This window comes from Zonotrichia albicollis, chromosome 2 (genome assembly GCF_047830755.1).
Source record: "Zonotrichia albicollis isolate bZonAlb1 chromosome 2, bZonAlb1.hap1, whole genome shotgun sequence".
Lineage (NCBI taxonomy): Eukaryota > Metazoa > Chordata > Aves > Passeriformes > Passerellidae > Zonotrichia > Zonotrichia albicollis.
The window spans coordinates 80,181,688-80,209,304 of NC_133820.1; the positions used below are offsets into that span (position 1 = coordinate 80,181,688).

The 27,617-nt window shown below is 38.3% G+C and overlaps 1 protein-coding gene across 28 annotated transcripts in view; it reads left to right on the plus strand.

The window, feature by feature from the left end:
• Positions 1-27,617, plus strand: part of LMO7 (LIM domain 7) — a 131,806-nt gene that overhangs the window by 101,446 nt on the left and 2,743 nt on the right. For 16 of the 28 annotated variants that reach the window (XM_074535535.1, XM_074535537.1, XM_074535552.1 and 13 more), the window contains 16 exons: positions 1,928-2,042; positions 7,598-7,759; positions 9,157-9,341; positions 10,009-10,069; positions 11,082-11,138; positions 11,291-11,332; positions 13,258-13,283; positions 13,593-13,697; positions 15,446-15,538; positions 16,879-17,249; positions 18,921-18,986; positions 19,310-19,375; positions 21,040-21,092; positions 22,639-22,858; positions 23,744-24,016; positions 27,204-27,306. In XM_074535535.1, coding sequence (XP_074391636.1) covers positions 1,928-2,042; positions 7,598-7,759; positions 9,157-9,341; positions 10,009-10,069; positions 11,082-11,138; positions 11,291-11,332; positions 13,258-13,283; positions 13,593-13,697; positions 15,446-15,538; positions 16,879-17,249; positions 18,921-18,986; positions 19,310-19,375; positions 21,040-21,092; positions 22,639-22,858; positions 23,744-24,016; positions 27,204-27,306 — 1,998 coding nt within the window. Of the gene's footprint in view, positions 1-1,927; positions 2,043-7,597; positions 7,760-9,156; positions 9,342-10,008; positions 10,070-11,081; positions 11,139-11,290; positions 11,333-13,257; positions 13,284-13,592; positions 13,698-15,445; positions 15,539-16,878; positions 17,250-18,920; positions 18,987-19,309; positions 19,376-21,039; positions 21,093-22,638; positions 22,859-23,743; positions 24,017-25,358; positions 25,468-27,203; positions 27,307-27,617 lie in introns of all 28 variants that reach the window. The other 12 variants (XM_074535536.1, XM_074535538.1, XM_074535560.1 and 9 more) reach the window with 7 other exon arrangements.

Here is a 27,617-nt window from a genome sequence, read left to right on the forward strand (position 1 = left end):
AAAAAGACAATGAGATAATAATCTTTTTTTTCCTGTGTTGTAGCAAAAACAGGCAGAGGAATTTCTGTTTTAATCAGTGAAAACTGTCAGATTTGATACAAGTTCTTAGTATCTGTTTAAGCAAGGCAAATGAGAATAGCATGTACTAGGTCCATTTGTTTTTCTCCTGTCATTAGTTAACAGATAATAAATCTTTCCTCCTACAAGTGAGTAATGGGGGGGGGGCATTTAAAAGATATTTTTAAAAGTTAAAAAAAAAAATCTCAGTTGTATTATGTAATTTACCAACCTCCAAGTAAAGGAATGCAAGTTCCATTTGATGTGTTTGTAAATCATTGACAGAGAGATTGATATAGCTCACTAGTCGTCAGGGCCATAGCACCAGGTCTGTGGAGCACTGCGTTAGAGATGACCTATAAAAGTGTTAAAGTTCAGTGTGCAAAGTCACATTACTCCTCTGACAAGAGAGACATCTGAAGAGTCTTGTTGGGATGGTGAGGAAAAAAAATTAAGACCAGTAGTAATTTCCAGGAACACACTCAAACTCAAAAGGTTTGTATGTTCTCCAGCCCACTGTGCTAACCTGTTAAGTAGATTCACTTTTAATATACTCACCTAAGGATTTAGGTTGTGTATGGGAGCATTTGCAAGCCAGTAGCTGTGTTGTGAAGAAAAGACTTAATTTCTACCCTGGGCTGTAATGGGGAGTGTTCTCCCAGGAACATTCCTGTAACATGAGGTGATACCTTGGGATGATGCCGTGCTCTGTTGTTTTCTGCCCTATCCAGTATTCAGGTGCTGCTGAAACCACCTCTGGCTGCACCCTGAGACTCTGGCTGGCTGCACCTGCTTGTGCAGTGCTTGCTGGAGCTGCTTGTTGCATCTTACAACAGAAGAGCTGGGAGGAATTGGCATAGGTTTCTAGACTCTTAAATATTTTAAGTTAGGGAAAATGAATCCGACTCTTCAGGAAGGCTGGGTCGCTAGGGAACTAAAATGTAGGCGTACATTCAATGCGTGTGTGAAAATGTGCAGGGTCCCTTCCATGCACATTTTGCTGGAATATATTCATCTTAACATTGTCTGACAAATTTTTTTTTTCCTTTTATATCAATGTCACTGTCATGCTGATGAAGTGTGTAGCGTGCATTTAGGTTTTTAATGAGCTCACCTTAGAATGTTAATGTATGCAACACATGCTCCAAATATAGCATGGGATTGAAAGCAAGTGTTAGAAAATGTTTTCCCATTCAGATATTCTTGTTGTTTAAAATGGCAATGTTAGATTTTGATTCAAATTCTGAAAGCATCTTGAAAGTCCAATAAAGATCTGGATTTAGCTGATTTTGGGATTATTTCTATTATCTAAGCGCTGTATTACAAAATCTATAGCAAGCTGGTAGTGTTTCACACAAAATCAAGAAGATGATTGTGCACCCAAGTAAACCTAGTTGCAACATGAGCCTAAACTGATGGTTCTTATCATAGGATATGCAAAAACAAAAAAAACCAACAACAAAAAAAAAGATTGATTACAGTTATCTAGCTTTTTCACATCTCTGATGCTCACTGAGGAGGCAGTGCATGTCAAAAATTCACAAGACAATCCATGAAGAATGATTTAGGTGTTTAATTTCCTCCAGGTTCTTGAAATTTTTTAGCACTGTGTTGCAAAACATCTAAAATAACAGAAATGCAGAGTGAAAGATACATGTAGAGAAAATATAAATGCCAACTGAAACACCTGTTGGAATAAAAAGCAAATGAGTTAGTTAACTGACTTCAGTACTGTTTCCTTTGTCTGTGATGCTAATAATAGATGATTAAAGTGCACATTGTGAGCAGCCTCCCTTATTTAGAGGATAAACTTTCCCTCATTTAGATTCCTGTGATACCAGATACTGTAGTGTCATGTTTTATTTTACAGGAACAGTACAGTGAAATGAGAATCAGTATAAACCAGAGACCTGGCCACAGTCGCAGCTTTGGGTTTACAACAAATTGGAGTTCTTCAGGAGCCATTGTACAGACAGTTGAAGAAGGTAAATGTGTATATATTCACAAATTTTTGTTCTTATGTTTAATTTGCAGAGGTTTCTCAAGGCATTTGCTGCTAAGAATGTGCAAAAAACATGAGGTGCAGAACTGAAAGATCACTATTTAGTTTGCTAATGTATTTCTGTGAACCCTCATCTCTTGAAACAGGTTGAATTCAGAAATACCAAAATGCATTTTCCTAATCAAGGAGGGTATAAACATAAGCCTCTTACAGAACAGTATTTAGGGGCAAATGCAGACTTCCAATGTCCAGACTGTGTCTTACAGCTGAGTTTGAAAGATTTCACTTCACGTGGTTTGTAAACACTTGCAGAAGAAACTTGGGAGTTAATACTCTTTGTTCAATTTCTCCTTTCTTAGTCATGCTGAATTCTGGAGCTCATATTCTTAAGTAGTTGCAGTTTCCAAATTGATTTTCAGTGTAGTTTTTTTCAGTTGTTTAATACTCAGGGAAAGCAAACATTTTTGTCTTGAGATGGCACATACATAAAGTTTATTTCTAACCTTTAGTAGTCTTCTGCAGAGAATGAGCTCAATTTTCTAAAAAAAAACAAAAAAAAACCAACGAAAACCTAAGCAAATCACATATAATGCTTGTTTTCTAAACAATAGTATTTCCCATTGCCAGTAATACTTGAGGAATATTGAATTGTGCCCTTCTTTCCACCTAACACAAGATCATCCTGAGAAAGGAGAAATAGCTGGAAACTATTAATTTCGCTAGCTCTGTATTATGCTTTCTTTAGGTAACTTTTAATGTAGTTAGGTTTGTATTATGCTTTCCAGAGAGGAAACAATACTGTTTAACAGCAGTTAATGAGCAGTCTTGGATTTTTTTTTTCTTTTTCAAATTCAAGAAGTGAAGCGGCCTTTTTCCACTATATCTGAGTACTTTTCGTAATTGGATTTGCTCTAGGATAACCCTCCTTGAGCAGGGAGGATGGACCAGATAAACCACTGCGGTTCATTCTAACCTGTTTCGTTCTCTGATTCTGGAAATACTAATATTCGTTCTGCCTGAAGAATAACTTTCCCTTTGCTTTTCCTGCTGCTAGGCTTTGGGTTTAATTTCCTGCCTTGGAGGCAGGGGTCTGTCCATTTGCACTGCCAGTTGAAAAGGAGAAATGTGAGGATAGTGAATGTTCCTGCTGGTCATTCACAAAGGTCCACATGGGCTCTATCCCAAGGAGAAGGTGAAGGCCTTGTGGTTTTTATCTTGGTTATGCTTTATTACCATTCTCACAGGAAAGAGCACAAAGTATAGATTTAACCGAGAATGGGCTGTATCTCAGTGCTCTCGTTTGTAGCCTGTGTTCAGCACTTTTTTCTTCCAACAACTGTCCCATCTTGTATCCTTACTCAAAAGCTGTAGCTCCCTTTAAAGAAACGAAGGATGAAAGATGTGGATGACCCATTGAAAGAGTAATATATGCTTTCAGCTAGGCACTTGGGAGTGTTGTATTTCCTATTTTTAAGGATAAGTCATAGTATAATTCAGCTTGGAAGATCACGTAGGGCAATGCACTACTCAAAAAAATGTCAAGATGGAATTCAGACTAATTCCAGTGTCCTAGGGCTTGTTACCCATGGGGGTTTGAGACCCTCTGAGAATGGAATCCACACAGCCTCTCTGGGCATTATCCTCTCAGAGAAAATTTCCCCTACAGACCCAGTCAGACCCATCTTTGTCCCCATTTATAACCACTGTTCTGTGTTTTCCTGACATAAATTTCAATGAAGAGCGAGCTTTCCCTTCTCAGGGACCTCCTGGTATGTACTGGGGGGTACTGTTAGGTTCTCCTGCAGCCTCTCTTCTCCAGGCTGAACAAGCCCATACTCTTCAGCCTTTCCTTGCAGGTCCATTGCTCCAGCCCTAACCATCCCAGTGCCTTCCCATTTACCTTGCCCCAGTTTATTGATGTCTCTCTTACAGAGGAACACCAAACCTGGACACAGTATTGTCAGTGTGGCATAAGAGGCGCTGAGTGAATTGAATGGCCACTTGTCTTGATTTGTTGGTCATGTTAGTGTTCATACAGCCCCACCACTGCCAGGGCCCCCAGCCTTGCTCTCCAGCCCATCAATGCCCAGCCTGTACCATCACTGGGATTAGTCCTTTTCAGGAACAGGACCCTGCATGTGGCCTTGTTGAGTGTCAGGTTCCTGCTCTCAAGAGCAGCCCTGCCCTCCATTGTACTGGCCACCCTCTCACTTTTGGCAAGGTTTGAAAACTTGATGAGGGTGTGTTTTCCTCCTTCTCCTAGTGATTGCTGAACATATTAAACAGGGCAGGTCCCTGATACATCCTCCTGAAATTCACTTGTGAGCAGCCTGCAGGCTGAGTAAGAGCCATTAACCACTTCCCACAGAGCCTCACAGCCCAGCCAGTTTTTCACCATCTGGTCGTTCTGCCCTGTGCACAGTATCCCACTTTTGATACCTGGATACTGTGGAATATCATGTCAATGGTCTTGTTAAAGGCAAGGTGGATTATAACTACCTCTCTTCCATCATCCACAGAGATCTAGGCAATTCATCATTGAAGATAACCAGGTTGGTCAAGTGTGATTTAGGCTTGGCAAATCCAAACCAAACATTCTAGTCACCTTTTTCTTAAGCCTAGAAGAAGCTTCCAGGAATACTTTCTCCTAGGTGTATGATTTTCTTGAGATGATACCCAGCATATATATTTTTTACTACTTAAAGATGACTCTGTATTCTAAATACGCTATTCCTTAAAAAAAAATCCTCTAAGGAAACTGCTTGGTAGGCAAAATTAACTTGTAAGTGTTCTCAAAAACCTAAGTAAGAGTTAAGCTTGTAACACATATTTCAGTGATACCCACTTACTACATATAAAAAAGGATAGTTCCTATTTTTTAAAGGAGTCTTCAACCTTTACACTAAAAATTAGGTAAATAGAAAGCCTTAAGTCATTAATCTAGACATTGTTCTGCCAACTTCCCCAGTGCCATATAATCTTTATTGTTTCAGTCCTTCCCCTTTCACTTTCCCTTTGCAATAATTTTTTTGAGATTGTGTGCACAGGAGTGCATGTCTGATCTGCTTGCAGTCACGTAGGACAAAGTAAATCGGATCCACATCCTTCAAGTTTTATTTTTTTTCTATCATTGAGATAGTGTTTATCTATTGTAATAACAACAGATGGGAATAGGTTAGAGATAATTTAGAGCATATGGAAAATGAGTATTTGGTTGCTTTTGTTTTTACTGGGGACTAGTTAGAAAGAAAAGCCTTTTACCTTCAGGAAAACCTATGGAAAACATAAAAGCAGATAGGTACATAAAACAGTACATATTTTATATCATGAAAACTAAGTCCTTTATTGGAATGTACAGAAATTAACACCTGTAGTCTTGGAGTAGCTGGACAGGGTAAGACAACTGATAGCATACAACTTCTGACATCTAAATTTCTGGGCAGGCTCTGTGGGCTTCTCAGGATGTGAATGAGAGCAGAAGCCCACTGTAGGCACCCTGGTTTGCACTCTTGAGAAGCCCTTTTGTCCAGAGACTATAGAGAAAGAGCTGCTGGCAAAGTTACAGGCCAAAAACTGAGCAGTTTACGTTGTTCTGGCTATTTTAGGTCCAGATCTAGAGACTGCTGCTATTCATTCAATCTGCGGAGTATGGTCCGCATATACCTTTCTACTAATATTATAGGAGGAACTGTGAAATCTTCAACTCCCTTCCTTTCCTGAAACTGAGTCAATTGAGGTACACTGTTCACACCTCTGAGCCTGGTCTCATCCCTGACAAATTATTTGAGTAAAATCAACACCACCTTTTTTTGGTTACTGGGGGTTATTCTGTCACAAGTCAAGACAGAAATTATCAGTGCTAATGACTCTGCTGCAGCCTGAAGCTTTCCCTGTATCATGAGCATAAGGCTTAATCCAGATCTGGTTAAACTATATGGTACTAAATATCAGACGTGATTCTGAATGTTACATGAAGTTGTTGAAATTAGTGACTTCAGTATTAGTATCTCTGATAATATTCTTAGTAGGACCTTCCATTAACAGACTTGAATATCCATGATTCTTTAACATCTTCTTGACACCTAGAGATCCATGTTTTTTTCCAGTTAAACTGTTGTCCATATTTCCTGCTTCAGATGAAAACCCTACCTTTTCTTCCACAATACAGTTTAAAAGCAATTAGTATTGATAACAGCAAATGAAGTTTTTAGTCCATATTTTAAGAATGATGCAGAACAATATAGTATGGAGCCATGTTCTTCTAGCAGAGAAGTCAGTGGAGCTTTTTAGTGAGCTATATCGATCATTATTTGGTGCAGTACTAGGAAAAAGAGCATTTCTTAATTTCTTAACTTCCTTGTGTGTGAAGCCATCTGAATCCTTAGTGGATGAGCCAGACTTACAGCAGCATTTTACGAAGAAGTCAAAAGACACTCAGGATGAAGCATATGGTGTCTAAATTTTTCTGTCATACTTGTCCACATTTGTTTCTAATAATGTAATAGGGCATTGTTCTTGGTATATTTTAAGTAAGATGTGTGTATTTCAGTGCTTATTTTGGAAAATCCTTCCACTGTGTAATTCAAACTTGTTTTATTAACATGAGGGTTTATTGTGCAGTCCTTAACTATATTTTTACTTGGCTTTTCTATTTTCTGTTCTGTTAAGGGAATAATTCTTAATGGAAGGACCATTCATATGTAAACTGTAAAATCTTGCTTGGAGAGTCTGAGTTTCTCAGCCTATCCATTTTCTGAATTAAATAGAAAAAAAGTTTATGAACTGGTCTTCTATGTACTCTGTCCTTAGTCTAGTGAGATTGCCTGCCAATGTGTAGCAGATGAAAAAAGTGTAAAGTGCAGCTCGTCTTGCAAAATATCAGTAGATTCAAAGTCCAACTTGCCATAAAGTTTGCTCTTAATAGATAAAATAAATAGAATCCAGAGAAGTCTAGTGGGACAATACCCAGCAATATCTTGAGTCCAATTACCAATCAATTTAAAGCTAATAAACTATTCTGGCAAAGCAATAAAGCAGCATGCTCTTGTTAGTAGAGGTCAGAAAATGTAAATGAGAATACAAGAAGGCCAGTTTCTACTGGACTTAACAAAGTGCAGGCTGTTTTTGGGGGGTTTTTTTGACAATTAAGAGGATTACCCAAACATTGGCTGAATTTCAGCTAATCGTTGGATATAGACATTGTGCTGCCTCTCTCTCACTAACTATCACAGATTATAAAGGTGAGTTAGTGAAGACTGAACACAGAGGTTGTTTATTAAAATGGGGGGACCATAATCTGAAACTTCCAAGTCCAGAAGACTGATTTTATTGTTTTCCTAAGTTCTAAATTGAAAAGCTGCTTTGATACTGAGTTTACTGAGCTTATGTTACAGTGTAGTGAATTTTTCTAAGACTTTCTAAATATGCACCATTAAGCATTTCTGTCAATGATTCCCCAAACCACTCTCTTCCAATCACAACTGTGATAAAAAGAAAAAATATGGAGACATAATAACATTTTTCTTCTGTTTTCTGCAGGCAGCCCTGCAGCACTTTGTCAGCTGCATGTAGATGATGAGATCATTGCTGTCAACGGCACAAAGGTTTCCCATATGGACCACAGTCAGTGGGAAGAAGCCATCAACAGAGCACTAGAAACTGGAAACCTGGTCATGGATGTCAGACGATATGGAAAGAATGGTGAGTTGTTGCGTCAGGCAGATACTGTATGCTCTGTAAGGCAAATAAGCTTTGTCTCTGCTGTGCCTGACAGCTGAGAGTCCTTATTACCCTTACAGCAGTAATACGTGTCTAAGCTGAGTAGTTTGCCAATGTGTCTGTTGCATTTTAACACAACTTGGCTTTTTTAACTGCTTGGCATTAGAAGTGTCTTGACAAGGAAATCTGCAAAACATTGAACTACTGACCTCACTCTTGTGCTCTGGCCTGTTTCTTAGAGGATGGACAGGTAAAAAAAGTGTGCGACCAGCACAGAAAGGAATCTAACACTTTCTTCCCTGCCATACCACAGGAATTAAGAGGGTCTGATCTCTAGGGCATCACTAGAGGATCACTAGGGGATCACTAATTTTTAAAGGCCCTCTCTCTCAGTCACCAGCTCCCTTTCTTCAGGGAAGGAGGATCTTTTGTTCCTTTCTTCAGGGAGTGTTTGAAGTGAGGTATAAGCTTGTGGGTGATGCAGCACCTGTGTGCTGTGATTCTGGCCATTGACCCAAATATTGTGGTGCTGTAATCTCTCCAGAATGGTCCTACCTATTCTGAGTAGGGAGGATTTCCATCCTGGCTTGAGAGCCTTGTAGCATGTCTTGACTTGCCATGGTTTTAATCAGGAAACCCTTTCAAAGTTCTAGAAGAATTTTTGCAGAGTTGAAGTGTGATCAGTGATTTCTTTCACAGTATAAATACAAAACATTCTTTTAGTGGGAAGCTAGGTAAATAAGTTACCAGCAAACTGGTGTAAAAAAAGTGGGGTTAGGAAGAGACAAGAAACAAATCACTTTATAGGACCTAATACAACTGAAGAGTGACATTAGTGGCAAAAAACTAATTGAATAAAATTTTCAGTAGGAGGGGTAGGGAAGGGAGATAGGATGGAGTATGTGAGAAGAGCATCATTTGTATTTGCCTCATCAATTTGCCACTTTAGTTTAGGCTGCCTTTTCTTCCCCCTCTCTGTGCTTCCTGATGAGCATAGACATGAAAATCCTTCCCTGGATAGTGTATGAGTCTCATTGTACCTGGAGTGAGTAAAGTTGGAAGAATTTTCTCAATCCTTACTAACACTAATGAAATAGTGTCCAATGAATGCTAACTCCTCTCTAATGTTCAGCTGCTGTAGCACATATCAGCAAAACATCTTTTGTTTTGGCAAACTTTTACCTGGCTTATGACTAACACTTTCATTTTTGGGGAAGGCGGTCTGCTATAAATGCCCTTTTTCCTGTCTTCACAAATTCCACCTGATTTGTGTGTCCCCTCTCCTGTTTTTGTGTTATTTTCATGTTTTCACTAGCTATTGTTCTGTTCTTTGACGTTACTGTCTATATTAATTTCTCAATCGTCCACATACCAAAAAGACTGGGGCAAAGACCTGCCTTCCCTGCCACATGTAAGGCATAAAATCCTCAATCTCACCAGTGTGGCTACCAACATTATAGGTACATCTGAAAATAAATGGATTGATGCAACTTCGGGAGAAAAAGTTTCAAATGCTTCCACCATATCCACAAAAAGAGATTTCTCCAGCAGCCTTCAAAGTTCTGTGAGTATGTTTTTGAAGGTTCATGGGATATGAGGGGAGGAAGAAAAAATGTAGTGTCTTGATAGTGGGAGGATGGAGAAAAGAACTTGTGAATCTTCTGTTCCTTAAGCAATACAAGTGTAGAATCCTGTATGTGAAATATGGAGAGAGGTAGCTATGCATGTATTAAGGTAAATAAGATGTTTTAAAGACTTGCTGCTGTCTATTCATGAGAGAACACTGGCGAATGATAAATATTAAAACAGATGCAGACTATCTTTTGATTAAAACCATATATAATGTTCGTTCTTCAGAGAAGATTTTGACCTGAATTATTAGCCTAAATGGAAGTTGCAGCCCCAAAGAACAGGTGCATATGTGCTTTCAAATTACTTGCAAATAAAACCTGCCTGCCAAGGAAGATTTTGGCCTCTGGAATTTTCTTGCAAGCTAACGTGTTTTATTTCTGCAACAGTTCACAGCTGGTTATTGATTCCCTCAAATGCGTGCAGTAGCTTTATTATAAATTACACTGAGGAAGTTTTAGATTGTTTTGTATCCTTCTACAAAATATTATGAAGTGTTTCATGACATATAGTTCCTGATAAGAAAGACGCGTAGTTGGATAAACTTCCACAAATCTAACGAGCCTAAGACATTTATTTATTCATTCATTTATGTATTTTAGGATACAGAAACAAAATTGATAAATGGAATGCAAGGAGATCTTGGCTCTAATGAACAAAGAGGTAAATCACTGTTGCTTTTTATCTGCTAATTGTCTGGTTTGTGACAAGCACAGACACCAAGCCAGTAATGACTGGAAGTGTTATACAGTGGGTGAAGTGAGACCTTAACGAACCAAAAGCCAGACAGATATCACAGAGATCTTGTTGCATCCAAACTGGGTTTAGCTTGCTTCCACAATTGCTAGGCAGTTTGAGAACTGACAACAAAGCTGCAAAAAAGCCCCGTCTGTGCATTAATGGTTGTAAATTTAATGTTTGGTAGGGGTGAAAGACAAGAAGGCACACGACTTATTGTAATTGCCACTGCATTGTATGGTGACTGAGTTAGTATGAGTATTGACTTATTTCACTACCCAGGAAGAGTGTAGAAGTACTCAACTTTTTGCTACTTTTTCCTGCCTCCTTCAGTTGTAAGGTTTTGGGGTTAGTGGCTGTTTTCACTATTATTACTTTACTTTTATTCCTGGAGAACAATATTGATGATTATGATATGAATAATGATTGCATATGAGGCTATGAGTAGTTATAGCCTTACTTGACAGCAGTGAGAGGAACCAGCTATGTATACTTCCTAATGGAATAATAATCCTGAAGTAGGAACTTTGTATTTCATTTTAGCTTGAATACACATGGCAATTCACTGAAAAATTCCTCCAAGATATCACTTGCCCTCTGGAGATGTTTTCTAATGGCCTTGAATGGTCATTAGGCTCCTCATTTCAACTTTGAATCCTAATCAAGGATGATTAAATTAGACATGGAGAATCTGAGTCTGAGTTTTGACACTTGTGCTGTTTTTATTGTTGGACATTGTTACTGATAAAATGAAATCCTAATTAATATATAATGTAATCTCCTAAGGTTTTCCTTTGCGTTTCAGGGGCTTTTTGCTTTTAGAAGTGATGTTGCAGTGTATGGGAGGTCTAACTGAAGTTTCTTATCCAGTCATTATAGTAATTTTAAAAAAGGCACCTCATTTTGATTTGTTTGTATTCTTTGTATTTTCAAATAGCATCTGAACCTATTTCTTTGAAAAACTTAAAAAGGCGGTCACAATTTTTTGAACAAGGTAAACCAAAAAGCTAACATTTCATGTACTTCCATGAAATCGTTCCTGCTGCACACTCTCCCTAACAAGTCTGGTGCTGGGTGCTCTACCTCTTCAGTCTTGTTTCTGCAGTTACAGTGAAGCAACATAATTAATTTCCCTTCTTTCCTCAGGGTCATCAGGTTATTCTTACAATTCATGGGTCTACCTTTGTGGTAATGGGTCTTTGTGTGTTCTCTTATATCTATAGCTGTTTAAATCTTTTCTGTGTTGTTCATACTTTTTTTTTCCCACTGGGTAGAAGTTAGAAGGGTGGCACTCTCTGTTCAGGTTTGCTACTACCTACAAAACAAGAATAATGGTGAATATTCCAGCAAAGGTTTAGAGAAGATCTCAGAGCTGTTGATGAAGCATTCAACTCTGGATTTGAGTTTGAGTTGCAGCTCTGTGCTTTTGCATAAATTGGTATAAAAAGGCACCTGCTGGCTTTCCATTATGTGGTGATGTCACAAGATCCCAAGAAGACCAATATGAATTTTGAATTTAATATGCCAGCATTTTTTAAAAAGGCAATGAACGAGGCACTCAATTTTGGTTTTGTAGGTTGCTTTTTCAGCATTTTGCATGTCACAGCTCACATACTTCCACTAATGTTTTATGTCTTATGCTGTATTTGGGCTATGTATGGCTTTCTGTTTTGCTGTAGCCTGAAAGAGTGAAATTCTGGCCTGCTGGAAGCTCAGCTGAGTTTTGCCAATGACTTGTGCGGGGCCAGGATTTTGCTTTTAGTGGTGCTGATTTCTGTTTTTTGCCAGAAGCGATATGTGAAATGCCACAGTAGATATCTGTGTTTGTGGTTCTGTTTGCTTTTTAAATACTTCTGCTGTATCTGCAATATGGTGGTATTTTGTTGGTGGTTATTTGTTGGTGTTGGGGTTTTGTTGTTGTTGTTTGGTTTTTATTTTATGGCTGCCAGAAATTAGTTTTTTCTTTTAAATATTTTTTATTACAATATTTGAGGTATTTCACTTGTGCTTGAGGGGGAGGACAAGGTTGTATTTCTAGAGTGCATGTTCAGTACAGCTTGTTAATTTTAAACTTTTGACACTTCAGCTTTGCAATTACATGAAGATTCCTGTGGAGTTCAGCATAAGCTTACAGGGGTGAGAAAAGAGGGGAGCAAAAAAGGTCTATGCTTTCCTTTAATATCTCTTGGCACAACTGCAATAGATTAAACTGATTGCCTGATTTTCACTGTGGCTGTTGTGATCTGACAGTGACAACAAAATTGTGTATATATAGAACGGATGCTTGCCTGTGACTCCTTAGAGTCTTTTGTATCCTAAATGTGAACTTTTTTCCACTTCATACTTCAGAATAATGTTGCAATTTTTTTTCTTTTATGCCTTTTTTTTTAAATTGAAATTTGGACAGCTAAGTAGCAAGTACACTGTCAACAAACAAAACTAGTGATGGTGCTTAAGAAATTACTGCATTTTAATTTGTGTTTCTCCCCATTTCTCAACTTCTAATAAATTAGTATAATGCACATCTCTCTCCAATAATCATCTTGTCAGAGGATGACAAGGGCAAGTGTGATAGCCTCAAATAGCAAAAGGTTTGTGGTGAGTGGTGACCAGTTCACTGAATTCAAGTGTGCTTTTGGAAGTTGGAAAGAGGGAAAGTTGGAGAGCAAAAATACATGGTTTTGTGGTAGAGGAGATGCCAGTGGATGTCTATTGCTCTTAAATCATGCCAAGGGCAGTAGACTAATAGCTTCTCTACCCTTGTGCAGTGTTCTGGGTATTGGTCATGCTAAACAGTTGGGTTTCACAACAATAATAATAGGAGAGGTATAGTGAAGAACCTTTGTGTTGCTACAGTGGAAGGTTTACTGCTAATTCAGGCAATTGCTGATGGCACTTGTGAGCATGCAAAGCTTTGAAACAGTTGTGCACATTAGTTGAAAGCACCTAATAAATTCTGCCCTCGAGAAAGTTCAGCAGGGCAAATGCAAGCATGTCTTACTAAGAAAGAAAAAATTAGTCTGAAGCTCACAGACTTGCCACAGTTACACAAGTCTTGCAGTAGTTATGTATGGGTCTAATGATTTCTCTTTTTTGCCTTCCAAAACTCCCAGGAGGCCCAGAGCCTGCAATGCCTGATGTAAGTACTACTTGTGAACTACTAGGTGGTTGTATAATTCTAGTCCTTTCAAGAAGCTCTCTGCTTTCTACTGCTTTTTATACTGCTTTACAATTTTGATCAAATCTGAGAGTACTGGCTAAGATTTGCTTTTTCAAGGCATGGTTGCTTTCTGTCCGTATGAAGAGAAGGCTAATTTATTTCCTTGTCACTATAAAGCTCTAGTGTTGGTAATGGTTTCTATTTCTCACTCTAAAAAAATGTTTAGAAATGTGGAGTGTTGATTACATGGCAAGACGATAATACAACTTCATTTCTGTGCTATTTTAGCTCCCAGTTCCCTCCATCAGTGCTCCTAGCCGTCGGGTTTGGGATCAAGAGGAAGAGCGAAAACGACAGGAAAAATGGCAAAAAGAGCAGGACCGTTTGTTGCAGGTATAATTCATCTTCATAATCATGGGCTGTCAATCCCCCGTGTGTAGCAACAAGGAAAGAAAAGTAGCATGTGATTTCTGCAGTTCTTCTTACTGATGGCCTGGGGAGACTCTCAGGTGCATTTTGTGGCCTGCACAGTTGCACACATTAGGATTTATTCAGAAAAAAGAGGATAATGCTTTAGTGAGCATCATAAAATCAAACACACAATGTGTATTCACTACAGCTGGAAGTGCTCAACCTTCCAGGGCTGGTATATTCTTAATGACAACAGAATTTAAAGGCTAAGTGAAGAACTAAGGGGTCTTCTGTTTTGAATATTAAATGTATTTTTCTCCCCTTAAGGAAATTGCCTCTAGCCTGAGTTTTACCTTCAATTACTGATACTGCCTTGTATTCATAAATGTTGAGGAGGCAGCCAGTACCTGCTGGTTAGAATCTTGTCATTTAGCAATCAGCTAATCAGTTGGAATAATCTGGTTCCCAGGACCTCTGAGTCAGAAAGCTGAATCTGCTAATGCAAAACCACCTAGCTAGAGCTGGAGGGGGGTGTTGCAGAGGGAGGCGGCATTGTTTGTAGTATTAGGATAGCAAAAAAACCCAACCATACATTTCTGCAAAGAGCTCTGCTCAATGAAGTGTAAGCACATTCAACCATGTTCAGAGACACATCTCTGCAAATGAAATTAAAGTTTGTTGTCTGAAGTCTGATGGCTAGGAGACATGTCAGTGAATATCATTTATTTTGCACAAGCTCTCTTTGGCTGTATTCAGCAGAAAACTGTGATGTCAAAGTACAAGCATAGAATCTCTCTTGCTTTTTGAGTGTTGTTCCTTGTAGCTTGCACACTCAGCAGGGCAGCAGCTGTACCTTCCTAAACTTACCTGTGGTCTCCGTTATGGTTTGGATGTTCCATTTGATACCTGAAGAGATGGCTTTAAAGAGTGTAAACCTTGGCTCCCCTTTCTTGAGAGCTGTCTCAGCCATCTGCTATCACTTTTCTTTGTTTCTCCTTTTTTAGTCCTGAAGTGATAAATTTGACCTGAGTAACAATGATCTTTCTCTTCCCCATGATCCTAGCAATGAATTTTCAAATAACACAAAAAAAGGAGGCAAAATCTTTCTTTGCTTATTTCCAGCATCTTAGAAGGAATAATTTTGACATCCTTAAATATTTTCCTTTTCCCAAGATAAAAGTAGTGATTGACAAAATCACCAAAACATTTGCCATGTGCTTTAAGCAATACTTTATATTGATTTTATACCAAATCTAGTCAAAAGACAAACTTCAAGGTCCAGAAATTCGGTTTTGTTAAGGGTAACATTTCAAAAGAATGAGAGATCTTACTATTTCATTTAGTGATCACTTTATATTTACAATATTAATGTGTCTAGGTCCAAGTTAAATACAACCACTGTGTTTCTCCAGAAATACCTTAGATAGCTGAGGTTTTTTTGTTCAAATGGTAACTAAACTGAGGGACAGGGACTATGAAGTTGGCTTTTGTGAAACTTGAAGTGTAATAAGCCCGGAGACTCAAAAATCAATTACGGAGCTCCTCTGGACTGTATTTGAGCCAGGATTTCATTTGTGGCAGACCTAATGTTCTAGTGGAGCTCAGGGATGTTTTTTGTCTGGTCTGTTTGGTCTGTTAAAAAAACACATTAAATTCCAGTGTGCATTTTAATGAAAGTAAAAAATACCATGTTTCTTATTTGCATGTTTAACTTCAATGTAACCTAACAGGAGAAATACCAACGAGAACAAGAGAAATTGAGGGAAGAATGGCTACGAGCTAAGCAAGAAGCGGAAAAAGAGAGCTCCAAGTATTTTGATGAGGTAGGCTGTGAATAAAGCTTTACTGACTAGTTTTGTGAGGGCTTTTTTCCCCTTATACTAAATGGATGAAAGCTAGCAAAATATTAGGTTTTATATGTCATTTATCTTTTAATTTTGGAAAATAAATTGTTGTCTATGACTTGGTAGAGAAAAAAATAAGATGGAAAGAGTAGATGGCATGTATTGAGATATGTTGAATTTGTGTCTTCCTTATGAGCTGGTTAGGTAACTAACAGGAAAAATATGTTGACAAAAAGTCACAGCATGTATTAATTATTGTGATCATAAATGGAGACTTTTGCTGTTTATTTACCACCTGGTGATACTTTTTGGAGTTCTGCTTCACAATAGTTGATCAGGAAACATGTTCATAAGTGTCTGGCTTGTTATTGGCAGACAGTTCATCTGATAAATTTACATACCAAATCAACTTTAGATTTCCAGTTATATATTTTAAAACACTGAATGTGTGAAGTTTCTGTAGATGCTGATTTCTGTGGCTGTTGTTTATGGGAAGATGAACAAGTTTTTTCCTGAGTATGGGAACTGTCTGAGGTATCTCCTCTTTACTGCTGAGTGTTGCTTCAGGCATCCAAGCTAGATCAGTTGTGTTTACACAGTCATGAATGAGTAGACCATAATTTAAGGCTTAGAACTCCAATGAGAAAGCTTTTTGAGCTGTTGGAGGACTTTGTTGTACAAGAATATAAACCATTTTGTATTTTTTCTGTCATAAGAGATTCTGATGGACCCATCAACATTATTTCTCTTCCTGCAACTAAAACATCTTTTGACCACTGAAAGGCCTTTTCTCATTTTTGAGAAAAGAGTCATAGAGAGATAGGTCTGAGGCTTGACTTTGAAATGGTAGGAGAATGGAAGAGAGTGGGAGATGCCTCCACATGAGGATTCATGTGAAATTCATCAGTCTGACATAGATTGCAGTGCATATCTTTGTGTATACAGTTTTAAATAGGTCTCAGGTTTCTAAGTCAAAACAGTAGGGAGAAATGCTGGGTATCATGGAAGGTTTTGTTTTCCATGGGTATTTAAGTGGGGAAGGGATGGTTTGACATGTAAGTGATACCTTGGAAAGCAGAATGTTTCACATAGTTGTGGCCACGCTGCCAGTGGTGCTTGCTAAGGCTGGTGTGTGGATTGAAGCTCTTTAATTAGGAGAATGTGTAACCAAACTATGCCCTGCATCTTGCACTGGAAGTGCTGGGGATGATTTTTATACATGCTTACCTTATAGAATAAATTACCTTTCCTGAGGGAGCAATCTATTTAAAAAACAGATCCCTTCCCTAAAAACATTATTTTTTTTTTCTTTGCTACAGGAGCAGACTGTTCTAACCCTAAATACAACATCTATCACTTCTCAGGCTCCACCTGTGTCCAGCTGGACAGCAACCCCAGAAGCAGATGCTCCCAAGGAGCCAGAACGAGATGGAGAAAACGAGCTGGCAGCGAGCTTGCTGCATGAGGAGGAAGGAAGGAGGAGGCTTCAGGAGGAACGGAGGACCCAGGAAGAAGCTACCAGGCATTTTGAGCAGGAACAGGAACTCCAAGAGCTGGAGCTGGAGAGACAGCGTAAAGAGAGGGAGCAGCAGCAGGCTGAGGAGCAGAGGCGGCAGGCGGAGCTGGAGGAGCAGAGGCGGCAGGCGGAAAAGCAGAGGGAGGCGTCAGTGGAGGTGCCTCAGTACCAAAGGTATGCACTTGTGCTAGGATGTACTTTCTCTTCCTTCTGCAAATTCAAATCCGTGTCCAACGGGGCTGTATCTGTCCTGAATGTATGAGGATGTTCATGTGAGATTCATGCTGCAGTCACTAGGTGCAAAATCCCATACCATAGTCTTTCTTTCCAAAGATGGAAGGATCAGGCATAACACAGTCCTTCCCCAAGAATCAAGTGCTATATTTCCCTACTTCAGCTATTTTTTTTTAATGGGATGTGTAAGTACTGTAATTACAACCAAATGAAAGAGGATCTGAAGGACTTAATGAGAAAATTTTGTAAGAATTGTGCATAAGCCAGTGACTCAACATGAGAGCCAGTGACTCAACATACAGGGCTTCCAGAAGAAATACAAAGTTAACACTTTTTCAACAAATGTGTGGCTGATTTTTACAGATTTATCTCTCATTTTAATTCAACAGTGTTACAATAAAGCTTAATTGTAATTTAACTACTGGCTTAATTTATCAGTGAGGGATATCATGGTGTATGAGTGAACCGTTACTTGCTTACATATCATAGCCTGTTAGAAATATCCACTGCAGATATGTTTGTTTCTCTTATTACCTTCTTCAGCAGCTTGATTTAAAAATCAGTCTAACAAACAAATCCCCACCTATTAGTTCTCAAGTTGTGTTCTTGCCCAGAAGTTTTCAGACTACTTTTACAGGAGATTAATCTGTCTGAAAGCAGATCAAACCAGCAACCTTTCATTATTTTGTCTCCATTTACCTTACTGCCTTGTGTATGACTTTTGGCTTCTCTTAAGGTTTATCTCTTTTCTTATGTAAGTAACAAGAGATGACTAAAGAGAACACGTAGTATCAAGCTAAGCCTTAGGAGAAAGTAGTATGATTTAAAAAAACTGCATATATTTGCAGAAGAGGTTGTAAGACCCAGAGTTACTTTAGTTTAATCTAAATGACTGCTGCTTGATATGCCTGCTGAGCAAAGCAGAGATACAATGCTACAATGGCTGAACAGGTTCTTCCTGGCAGCAGAGCTAGGATAGCTTTACAATTTTAGCTTGTCCCAGTTACAAGATGATAGGACTTCGTGTGGTAACTTATTAAGCTGCTGTAATATCTGCATATCTAAATCCCTGGCACATTTCTTTAGTCCACAGGGATTTCATTGCCTCTGAGATTGCTGCCAAAGGATGTGTTTTGCTAAACATGGGAGGTTTTGTTTAATAGTAAAGGAGCAAGTTCAGTGAAACTGGGCTTTAAAATATCTGATGTTAAATATTTGCTATAAGATGATATCCAGAGATAAGACTTGAAATCTGAAACGTTATATAAACACCTGCAAAGACATGATACTGGAAAGGGAGGGAGGGGACAGTCAGCTAAAGAGTGTTTTCTGTGGAACTTTGTGAGTTTATAAACTGCACTTGTACACTCTTCTGCAATAAAAATGTAATTTCTATAGAACAGCTGTGCTTTGACAAAATTTTCCTCCTGGCTTTGAAATGGGTGAGATAATCACTGTTGTATACTGATGCTTGTAATTTTTGCAGCATCTTAGTCTTTGGGATTCTTTTAACATAGCTGAACTTTCTAAGTTTTCTCTGGGGATACTTACTGTTTGCTCAATTTCTAGAATTTTCTTTTAATATGCATTTTATCTTTATTTTGCTTCTAGACATTACGAGCGCTATGAAGTATCTAAAACAATAGAGGATAGAGCTGGCCATCCTGTCATTGACAGGTAATAAGAAATTGAATCAATACACAGTTGAAGCATCTTTAGCAATAACCATTCTGGTAGGCTCATGTTTGGTTGCCTTGTCACTTCAAAAAATGTAATTTCAGGCAGTTTTTCTGTCAACTCTTCTTTTTCTGCCTTCTTTTATCAGGTTTTTTTTTTCTGGCTGTTAAATTAAGACTCCTTAGAACTTTACTTGTTTGGGGGGTTTAATTTAAATTTTTTTTTTTTCCTTCAGTCCTTCAGGATCTGTTTTGATATTTCCCTTAAGAACTATGTGTCTCTTTTTCTGTATGTGAACATAATGTTTCTTTTCGTTCCAATAGACATTATGAGCGTTATGAAGTTTCTAAAACCATTGAGGCGCAGCCTGGCCAGTCGTTTGCTGACAGGTATGTCCAATATTGAATCTCAACATCAACTTTAACATCACCATTTCTTTGTTAGAAAATTTTTAAAATTCTAATAAACTTTAGTAATAGCAGCTAAATGGATATGTTGGACTGCTGCTGTGTTTTGCAGTTTTTATGGCGTGTTTTCATATTGAAAAAACAAATGGCCAAACTTTTGTCAAATTATACACTGTGCTGTAAGCAACAGTTAGTCAGTGGGATTCTATGGGAAGAAACAAAACTGTGAGGTGGTAAATATGTGGGTAGTACTAAACTTACCTGGCTGGAAAACAATTTCAGATCTCTTGTGGTTGTGTTATAGCATGCTCTACAAACTAAGGTGCAATCATCCCTGTTCGGGTTGTGCAACTTGAGAGAGTAAACAAGAAGGGAAGTGAGAGGCAGCAGCAGGATATTTATCAAGGGGATAGTGCATGTTACTCCTGTAATTTACACAAGTTAATTTTAAGGTACAATCTCTTGCTTTAGAAATTAAGCCTTTGTTTTGCGTTGTATCTCAGTAATTCTGAAAGGTGACTTCTGCTGTAGAATTAATCACTTCTTGTAGCTGAAGTGAGCATACCTCTCTTATATAAAGAGGAACTCCAAAAATTACAAGGTACATTTAATGGGTCTGTTACTAATGGAAGATCTAGATCTAACTTCAGAAGGAGCAAGCAGTAAATAATTACATCTTGGATATATTTGTGAGGAGGACACTGCTTTTTTCTTCACTACAAGCAGCTGTGAGAGTGTTGCATCTTCTTAAATAGATAATAAAACAGGTCCACACCATAGGACAGACAGCAAAAACTTAAGGAAGCAAGATGTGATGTAGTTTATGCTTCATTTATCTCTACATAAAGGACAAGATTCTTTCAAAATGTGGCTGTGCAGCCAGTGCTATATGTGTAAAAACATTAATGTAGCAGCTTTGAGTTGGGACCAAGCAAAGGATTTCTTTTAAAATCCTTTCTTGTGAGTTATTTTAAACTAAAAAATTGGCTGTACTACTTGAGACTAATAATACAGCAGAGGTGTTGCTGAGGCTTCTGCTCTGTACTGTCAGAAAACAAACTTTTTGGATTTGTCTTCCTGTATATGGCCTTTGTTGAATGCCATTTCTTGGCTAAAACTCACTAAAAATTATGCTGCTAGGTATAATCAATGAACAGTAAATTTTTCCAAAAACAATCTGCATGCAGGGTTTTGAGAGGGTGTTTTGCTTGCAGTTTAGTAACAGTGCTGAAGAATGATTTCAGTTTCTCATTAAGCCAAATAAATTGTAAATCTGCTCTGAAAATTCTTGCTTCTTTGTCTGACTGCAGTCTTCACAAAACTTCCACAGGGAAGAATTTGTTTTTTTACATTTTTTTTGAAACAAGTACAATGATCAGTTCCTTATACCTGAAGCACTGACAACTTTCAGTGCAAAATTTTAACTTTTAATTGGCGACTATCTATTGAGATCTAAATATTGACTTTTTTTCCATTTAGCATCCTCTTGGTCTTCAGTTATTTTTTTGCCTCTTGTTTTAAGTATAGCATAAATGGTTGATGGGAAGAATAGTGAAAAAAAGAGGACTGGTTCTGTCATCTGCAATGATAAGAGCTGTGTTTGTAATGAGGTCTTGTAACTAAGACAGATGTTTTTATATCCTTAGGAATAAGTCAAAGTCAACTACAGAACTGAATGAAGTCAACACAATCAGAAATGGTAAGTAATGTCTAATTTCCATTATATTTAATTTTTTTGGTAGGGAGGGAGGGAAGTAGGAGGAAAAAAATGTGTATATATAGTCACCCTAAGAAAATTAATTTTTAGAGTATTTTTAATAGCTGCATTGTGAATTCATACTATGCCCCAATTTAATGAACTTTCAACATCAAGAGGAAAATCATACAGTCAACATAAAAGCTGAGGACAAATATGATTAACTACCCATGTGAAGACAGTGATTACAAATGGCTCTTAGATGCCTAAATTTTAACATGAGATAAATTCAGTCATGCAGTTATATCATTGAAGATATGTGTAGTTTTGATGCATTAACTCTGTCAAAAAAAAAAAGCTGCACATACCAAGATGATGAATGTATTTAATACAACTTTTTGTCTTCTTAATTTCAGTTAGTGTGGTAATAATAGAGCAAGAAGTCAGCTCTTGATGTGTCACAATGGCATACGTGTCCTGGACTCTAGTTCAGATATATGACTTGGGTTATATTAGAAGAATTATGTGCAAAGCAAACAAACCAATTTTGTAAATATGTTACAGTCAAAAATGCCTGCAAGCTACTTTTATGTCTAAAACACAGTTAAAAAAAGTTAAAAAAGACACAAGTAATCAAAGAAAAGTAGATATATTAAGGGATATATTGCAGATTAAAAATGTTGCTTTCATACATTAAAGCACTGTCATTGAAACTAAAGAGAAAGTAAACTTCCACAGTATTTTACAATGATAATCTGTACCAATAAATCCAAGAGCTAATCTACCGTCAGAGCAGCATTTAAAAGGATTGAAATTTCAATTGGATGACTTACTGCTGAGTAATTTTCTTAATTGTTTTTTTACTATGAAGAATATGTACTGGATCTAGGAAATAAACAATTGTTGCCTTCTGATATGTCAACGCCTATTGAAGAAAGATTGCTTCTTTGTTTCCCCTTCCAAATTCTCAAAGACCATCTATACCATTAATTTCATTTCAACTGAGTAGTTAACACATAATCCAATTAACTGAAAGATTTACCTGTCCCCTTTGTATCTATATAAAACAATATAAAGCAGTGTTTTTAGTGCTTTGAAGAAAGAAAGAAAAAAAATCTTGTAAACAGAGACAACTTACAGAAGAAAAGACTACGAACTTTTAAAGAGAAAGAATGCATCCTGTCATTTAACTATGCATTTTACACATTGTTCAGTTTGTATTGGAGGAAGAGTCTAAATTATGGCTCTAAAAGAGGTGATACCCTTTTAAAAAGAGTACAAATGTCAATGCATATACACTTAGGAAGTGAAGGAGAATGTATTTAAATTAAGCATTATGTAAAAGGCTACGTTAATGGAAATATAAACAAAAAATTTTCAGTAATGCTGTCTTGGTAAGTTTTACTCAGCTGTAAAAGGGAACTGGAATAACTTGTGAATGGAGTGATGAACAATAGCTCTTGGAATTACAGCCAGAGTGCTGACAGGACCATAACTGCTTCTGTGCCCTGAGGTGTCTGGCTGATGTTTGCACATGTTGCCTGTACAGGTACCCAGAGCAAGTATTCAGAGAGGTCCTGGAACATGGGTGAGTCACAGAAGAAACCTCAGAAGGAGCAAAACCTGTCTGCAGCAGAGCTGGAGAGACAGCAAATCCTTCAGGAAATGAGAAAGAAAACATCTCTACACACGGACAGCAGCTGGATTAGGCAGCGCAGTGCCAGTATACATAAGGAGCCCATTAGTCTGTACAGCAGTAGTATGAGGAGGTAGGAATCACATTAAAAATTAACTCTGTCTCTCATCATACATTTTGCTTTGGTTATTCTGAACTTTAGCTTGTATTACAGAGCCTAGAAACAAATTGAGTCTGTGAAATGACAGCATAGCAGCACAGATAGAAGAAGGTATCTGTATTACAGCTGGGATTGAATGGGATTTTTTGCAAGTAAGGAATGTGGATGTGACCTGTTAGTAACTCGGCTGCTTATTTCTTGGTTGGTACAGCAGCAATGGAAATCAGTGGTGTGCCCTGTCATTGACAGATGCATTTAAGAATTTCAGCATGGCAACCTGTTTTGGAAATGAATTCTTGTGGTGAAGAAGTATGCGTTTTTCAACACAGAAATATGTAATAAAGTTTGGATAGGTTTTTTTGCTTTATTTAATGTATGAGTGTTGGATTTGTCACTTAGGAAACAGCCGAGTTATCAGTCAGGAGAGTGTTTGATTATTGGGCCAACACATTGTACCTGGGTGATGCTATCCAGTCTGGGTGGATTGTTATTTTTGATCTGGTATCCCTTGGAGAAAACATAAACAAAGCTGGTATCTGAGGTCTGTTTCTGCACTGTGGATTTTGATACAGCTCTCCCTGATAAGGCTGCAGTGAAGTGTTTTGCTTTTGCCTCACCCGTTTTTTACCATGAGAACTATGCCTGGACACAAAGGATAATTTCCTACCCATACATTTTAAATCTGTGCAGGAAGAATATTGCTCAATATTCTCTCAAGGGTGATCAAACAAACATATTAATACCAGAAAATATTAAAAATGCAAGATTAATGGCTTTCTCTTAAAAAAGTCAGGATATAGCTCGTTTGCTCCATCCATACTGCCATTTACATTTGTGGTGCTTGTATCTCTGTTACAGAGGGGAGTCTTTGGACAATCTTGATTCTTCAGGAATGAGGTCATGGAGGCACCACTCACGGCTGAACCAGTCTGCATCCTCTTTATCTCTATCTTCTAGTCAAGATTCTAGTCGCCCGGTGTCCACCTCAAACCGAGCCTACATGTGCACTCCTTCCTCCAGCAAAGCACCTCCTGTGGCCACCTCTGCGAGAGCCCCCTCCACGTCCCAGACAGCTCCCAGGGCTCAGTCTCCCCTCTCTGCTTCCCAGTCAGGGTCCCAGACACGCAGCAGGTGAGTGGGTGCCCTTCTACTGGGAAGATAAAAATGTTGGACAGCACTGAGAGGCAGACCTTGTGTATGTGCTGGACTTACAGCATATGTGTTATTATTGCCCAAAGCATTGATTAACAAGTACCTGGAGTTTTCTAGCTGGAGGGGACAGTGGAAGTACGGACTGGTATTACCTCCCTGCTCCGATCACTCAGAAAATTCCCCAGATTTGTCATCACTGCTTGACATTGGTTAAAAAAACAAAGGAATTTGAATAATCAATCTGCAGTCTCCAAGCTGTGTGTTGGTTACCAAAATGATTAGCAAAAGCCTGTTCCAGATGGCATTTCTGACATTTATTTTCCATGGTTTGTTTTAACAAAAGATTCCTGAAACCCACGCTTTATGACCCTCATCTTGGTCTCTCCTCCTCACTTCCTGGCATGTGGTCAATATCATCTTGAGGAGCACTCAGGAATGCTCATAACCCATGACCCTGGAGAATTACAGAGTAGGATGTTGATTTTAATCTAGGAGGAGAAAGCAAGAATTGCAACATATTTTGAAACAAAAATGGAATTCAACTGTGGTAGGGTAGATAACTCTGCTGTTTTATGTACTTAAAGCATTTTAAAAATACCTTGGGATAGTACTCCAGAGAATCATCCCACACAGAATTACATGTGTTATAAATAACAACAGTGAACACTACTTCACTAGGTCTTACACTCTCAGGCATTATTGATAAATTGACCGCATTTTTTTTTTACCTAATCTTTTATATCCTTTATGATGTAAGAAAATTACCTTCTTAACCATATTTGCTAATTTGTTCTCACTTCCATTTGCTAACACTTTGGTAGATCTATGGAAAGTGACCTTCATATGGTTTATGTTCAAAGAGTTAACATAATATTTTATGTCTAGGGCTAGCCTTCTTTTATCTAACAAGGTGCAGATGGTGGGACTTGGAACGCGTGCTTGCTAAAACTTAGCCTTCTGCATAGATCCCCACAGCTAAGAAGGCAGGAGCACAAAACCTTTGTTCTTACTCTCTGAACTTTACAGTACACTTTTTATTTGTAGAAGCTATTTTATACAATGAGATATGTGCCAAGAATGTCACAGAATTTCTTAACTTTTTCCTATTTAAATTTGATGTAAATTATAACACTTCAGCTTTCCATGTCTTTCAGATCTACTCTAAATAATATTAATTTTCAGTTTACTTTCTCCAAGCAGCCTAATAGTCCAGTTTTTACCCATATGTTTTTTATTTTTAATCTCAAAAAGTATTTTATAACTCTTCTTTGTCTTTTAAACATTTTCAAGCTGGTTTTAAGGTTTTTCGTTCTATATTTAGGTCAGTCAGTGGGAAGAAAATCTGTTCATACTGTAATAACATTCTGGGCAAAGGAGCAGCCATGATCATTGAGTCTCTTGGTCTTTGTTATCATTTACATTGCTTTAAGGTGAGAGCTGGGAGTCACATCGTGAAGGAACAGGAACTAATCAGGAGCACGCATGGCTACTCAGTGTTATGCTCACAGGGGTTCTTACTAATCACCTGCTTTGCCTTCTACTCTTGACAGCCTGGTGCATGCATATTTCCATGAGGCAGTCCCATTTGCAGGCATTTAGCACTCTACTCTAGAGGTGTTTCCTAAATTCCAGAGCTAACAAGTAGGACTTTGGAAAGCAAGATGAGCACATGGATTGTGAGATCGAAGATTTCTTTCTTCGAATAGGTGGCAAAATATCGGAAAATGCTGAACCACTTCTCCCAGAGAAAACAGCTCCTCTAAAAAAAAAAATCTCAACCTGGACCCTGGCAATTAAATCATTTAAGATGACCCGTCCTTTCTAAGCTAACCTTAGCAGACAGTGTGTTCATGTGGTGTTTTCCGATTAAAGGCAGGTTGGAAGAATTCAAACTGGCAGGATAAAGCCCAGAAAAAAAGCAAAAGGTGTGTTTAATGCTACTCAGCCCTAGTCACCAACTAAGTGTACTAGCTTATGCCCAGTACTGAGACCTAGACCTACTAACATGATTTCCCATCAGCTTGGGGCATTTGCAGAGCTGAAAGAATAAATATTTGCCTGCAAAAGACAGCAAAGCAGTCCCATTCCCTTGCCCTCGGACCAGACGTGGAATTAGACTGTGACTTGGAGATGCTGTTGAATGCTGCTTCTTCCCTGACTTCAAGAAAGATATTTCTTTGTGTAGTTCAGAACAGTTGTCTTCCATGCCCAGCTCAAGTGCATCACCTGGAGTCTTACTAGGGATTGACTCCAAGCCCTTCCTGGTTCTGCCTCCCTGAGCAGGAGAGACAGCACTAATCCATAGTGATCAGTTGCCATCCCCTTTTCTGCAGGATGTGTATTCTGTGTGAGACCATCCACCTGTAGCTCATAACCTACATAACAAAATGCCAAGTTTCTGGTTCTCAAATTTCTGAAACTTAATGAGCTGTTGAAAAGACTGCCATTTACAAGATTCATTACTTGGTTAAGCAGGGAAAGTATCTGTCCTTCATAAATTCAGTAAGGGGAGTATTATGTTTTGGATTACATTCCTTCCAGATGTGGTCCATATTCACAACAAGTACATGTTCAGGCTACCATAGCTAAATAGTTTAATGGTAGCATGGCAGTGGTCAATCCCCTTATGTGTTTATGCAAGAAAAATTAAATCAGCCCCATCTCTCCAAATCAGAACTTGTTCCAGTGATGCAATCCAAGGAAATTGGGAGTGCCTGAGTATTTTCTGCTTTGAGTGCCAAGGGACTGAGGACACCAGCAGCATGTAGTGCCACATGGAAATCTGCAAGTAGCACACCCAGGTGTTCTGTGCCAAAATTCCTGTTGCCATCTAGAGAACAAATTTTTCTTTGTGCCAAACCAGTTTTAGTTTTCAGAGAAACCAAAGTTCAAATTAGATTAAGTGACCTAATCTCTAAAAACCGTCTGCTTTATGTTTGCTTACTTGGTGTAGCATTTCTGGTCTGCTCTTCATTGTCCAGTCGTCGCCTTAAAATACTTCCTCAGGGTTGGTTGCGTTTTGATCTACTAATCATTGTACATTTGCTTCTAGTGATTGTGGGGTTATGGTTCAGGCTTTGTTGAGCTTAATCTGAACTGCTTTTGAACAGCATTTTTGTTTCATAGTATTTTGGAAGGAGTTGCTAATTATTCCTGTGTGATACAGTGTGTTGCCTGTGGATGCGACCTTGGTGGATCCCGCTCTGGAGCTGAAGTCAGGATCCGAAACAACAAACTCTTCTGCAACGACTGCTATATCAGATTTAAAAGTAAGGCAATCCAACTGCAGTGTGCATGACTGTAGCTCTTCTCTGTGCTGTACAACCTCAAGTGTTTGCACAGCTGAGCCACTTGATAGCTTTCATGTTTAACTTTAAATTAGCAAATAGGTTCAGCAAGGTTTGATTGCCAGTTTCTGTCTTTTGTAGGGTAGTCATTCCTAATTTCTAACTCACTGGTAGCTGATTTTACCAAGTTGTTATTACGCAGTTTCAAGCAGACAGCATTGTATAGTCATCTTCCTTCCTTTATAGATCTAAGAAAGTGGTGTCAAGGAGCTGTCAGGTGCTAAACAGGCTTG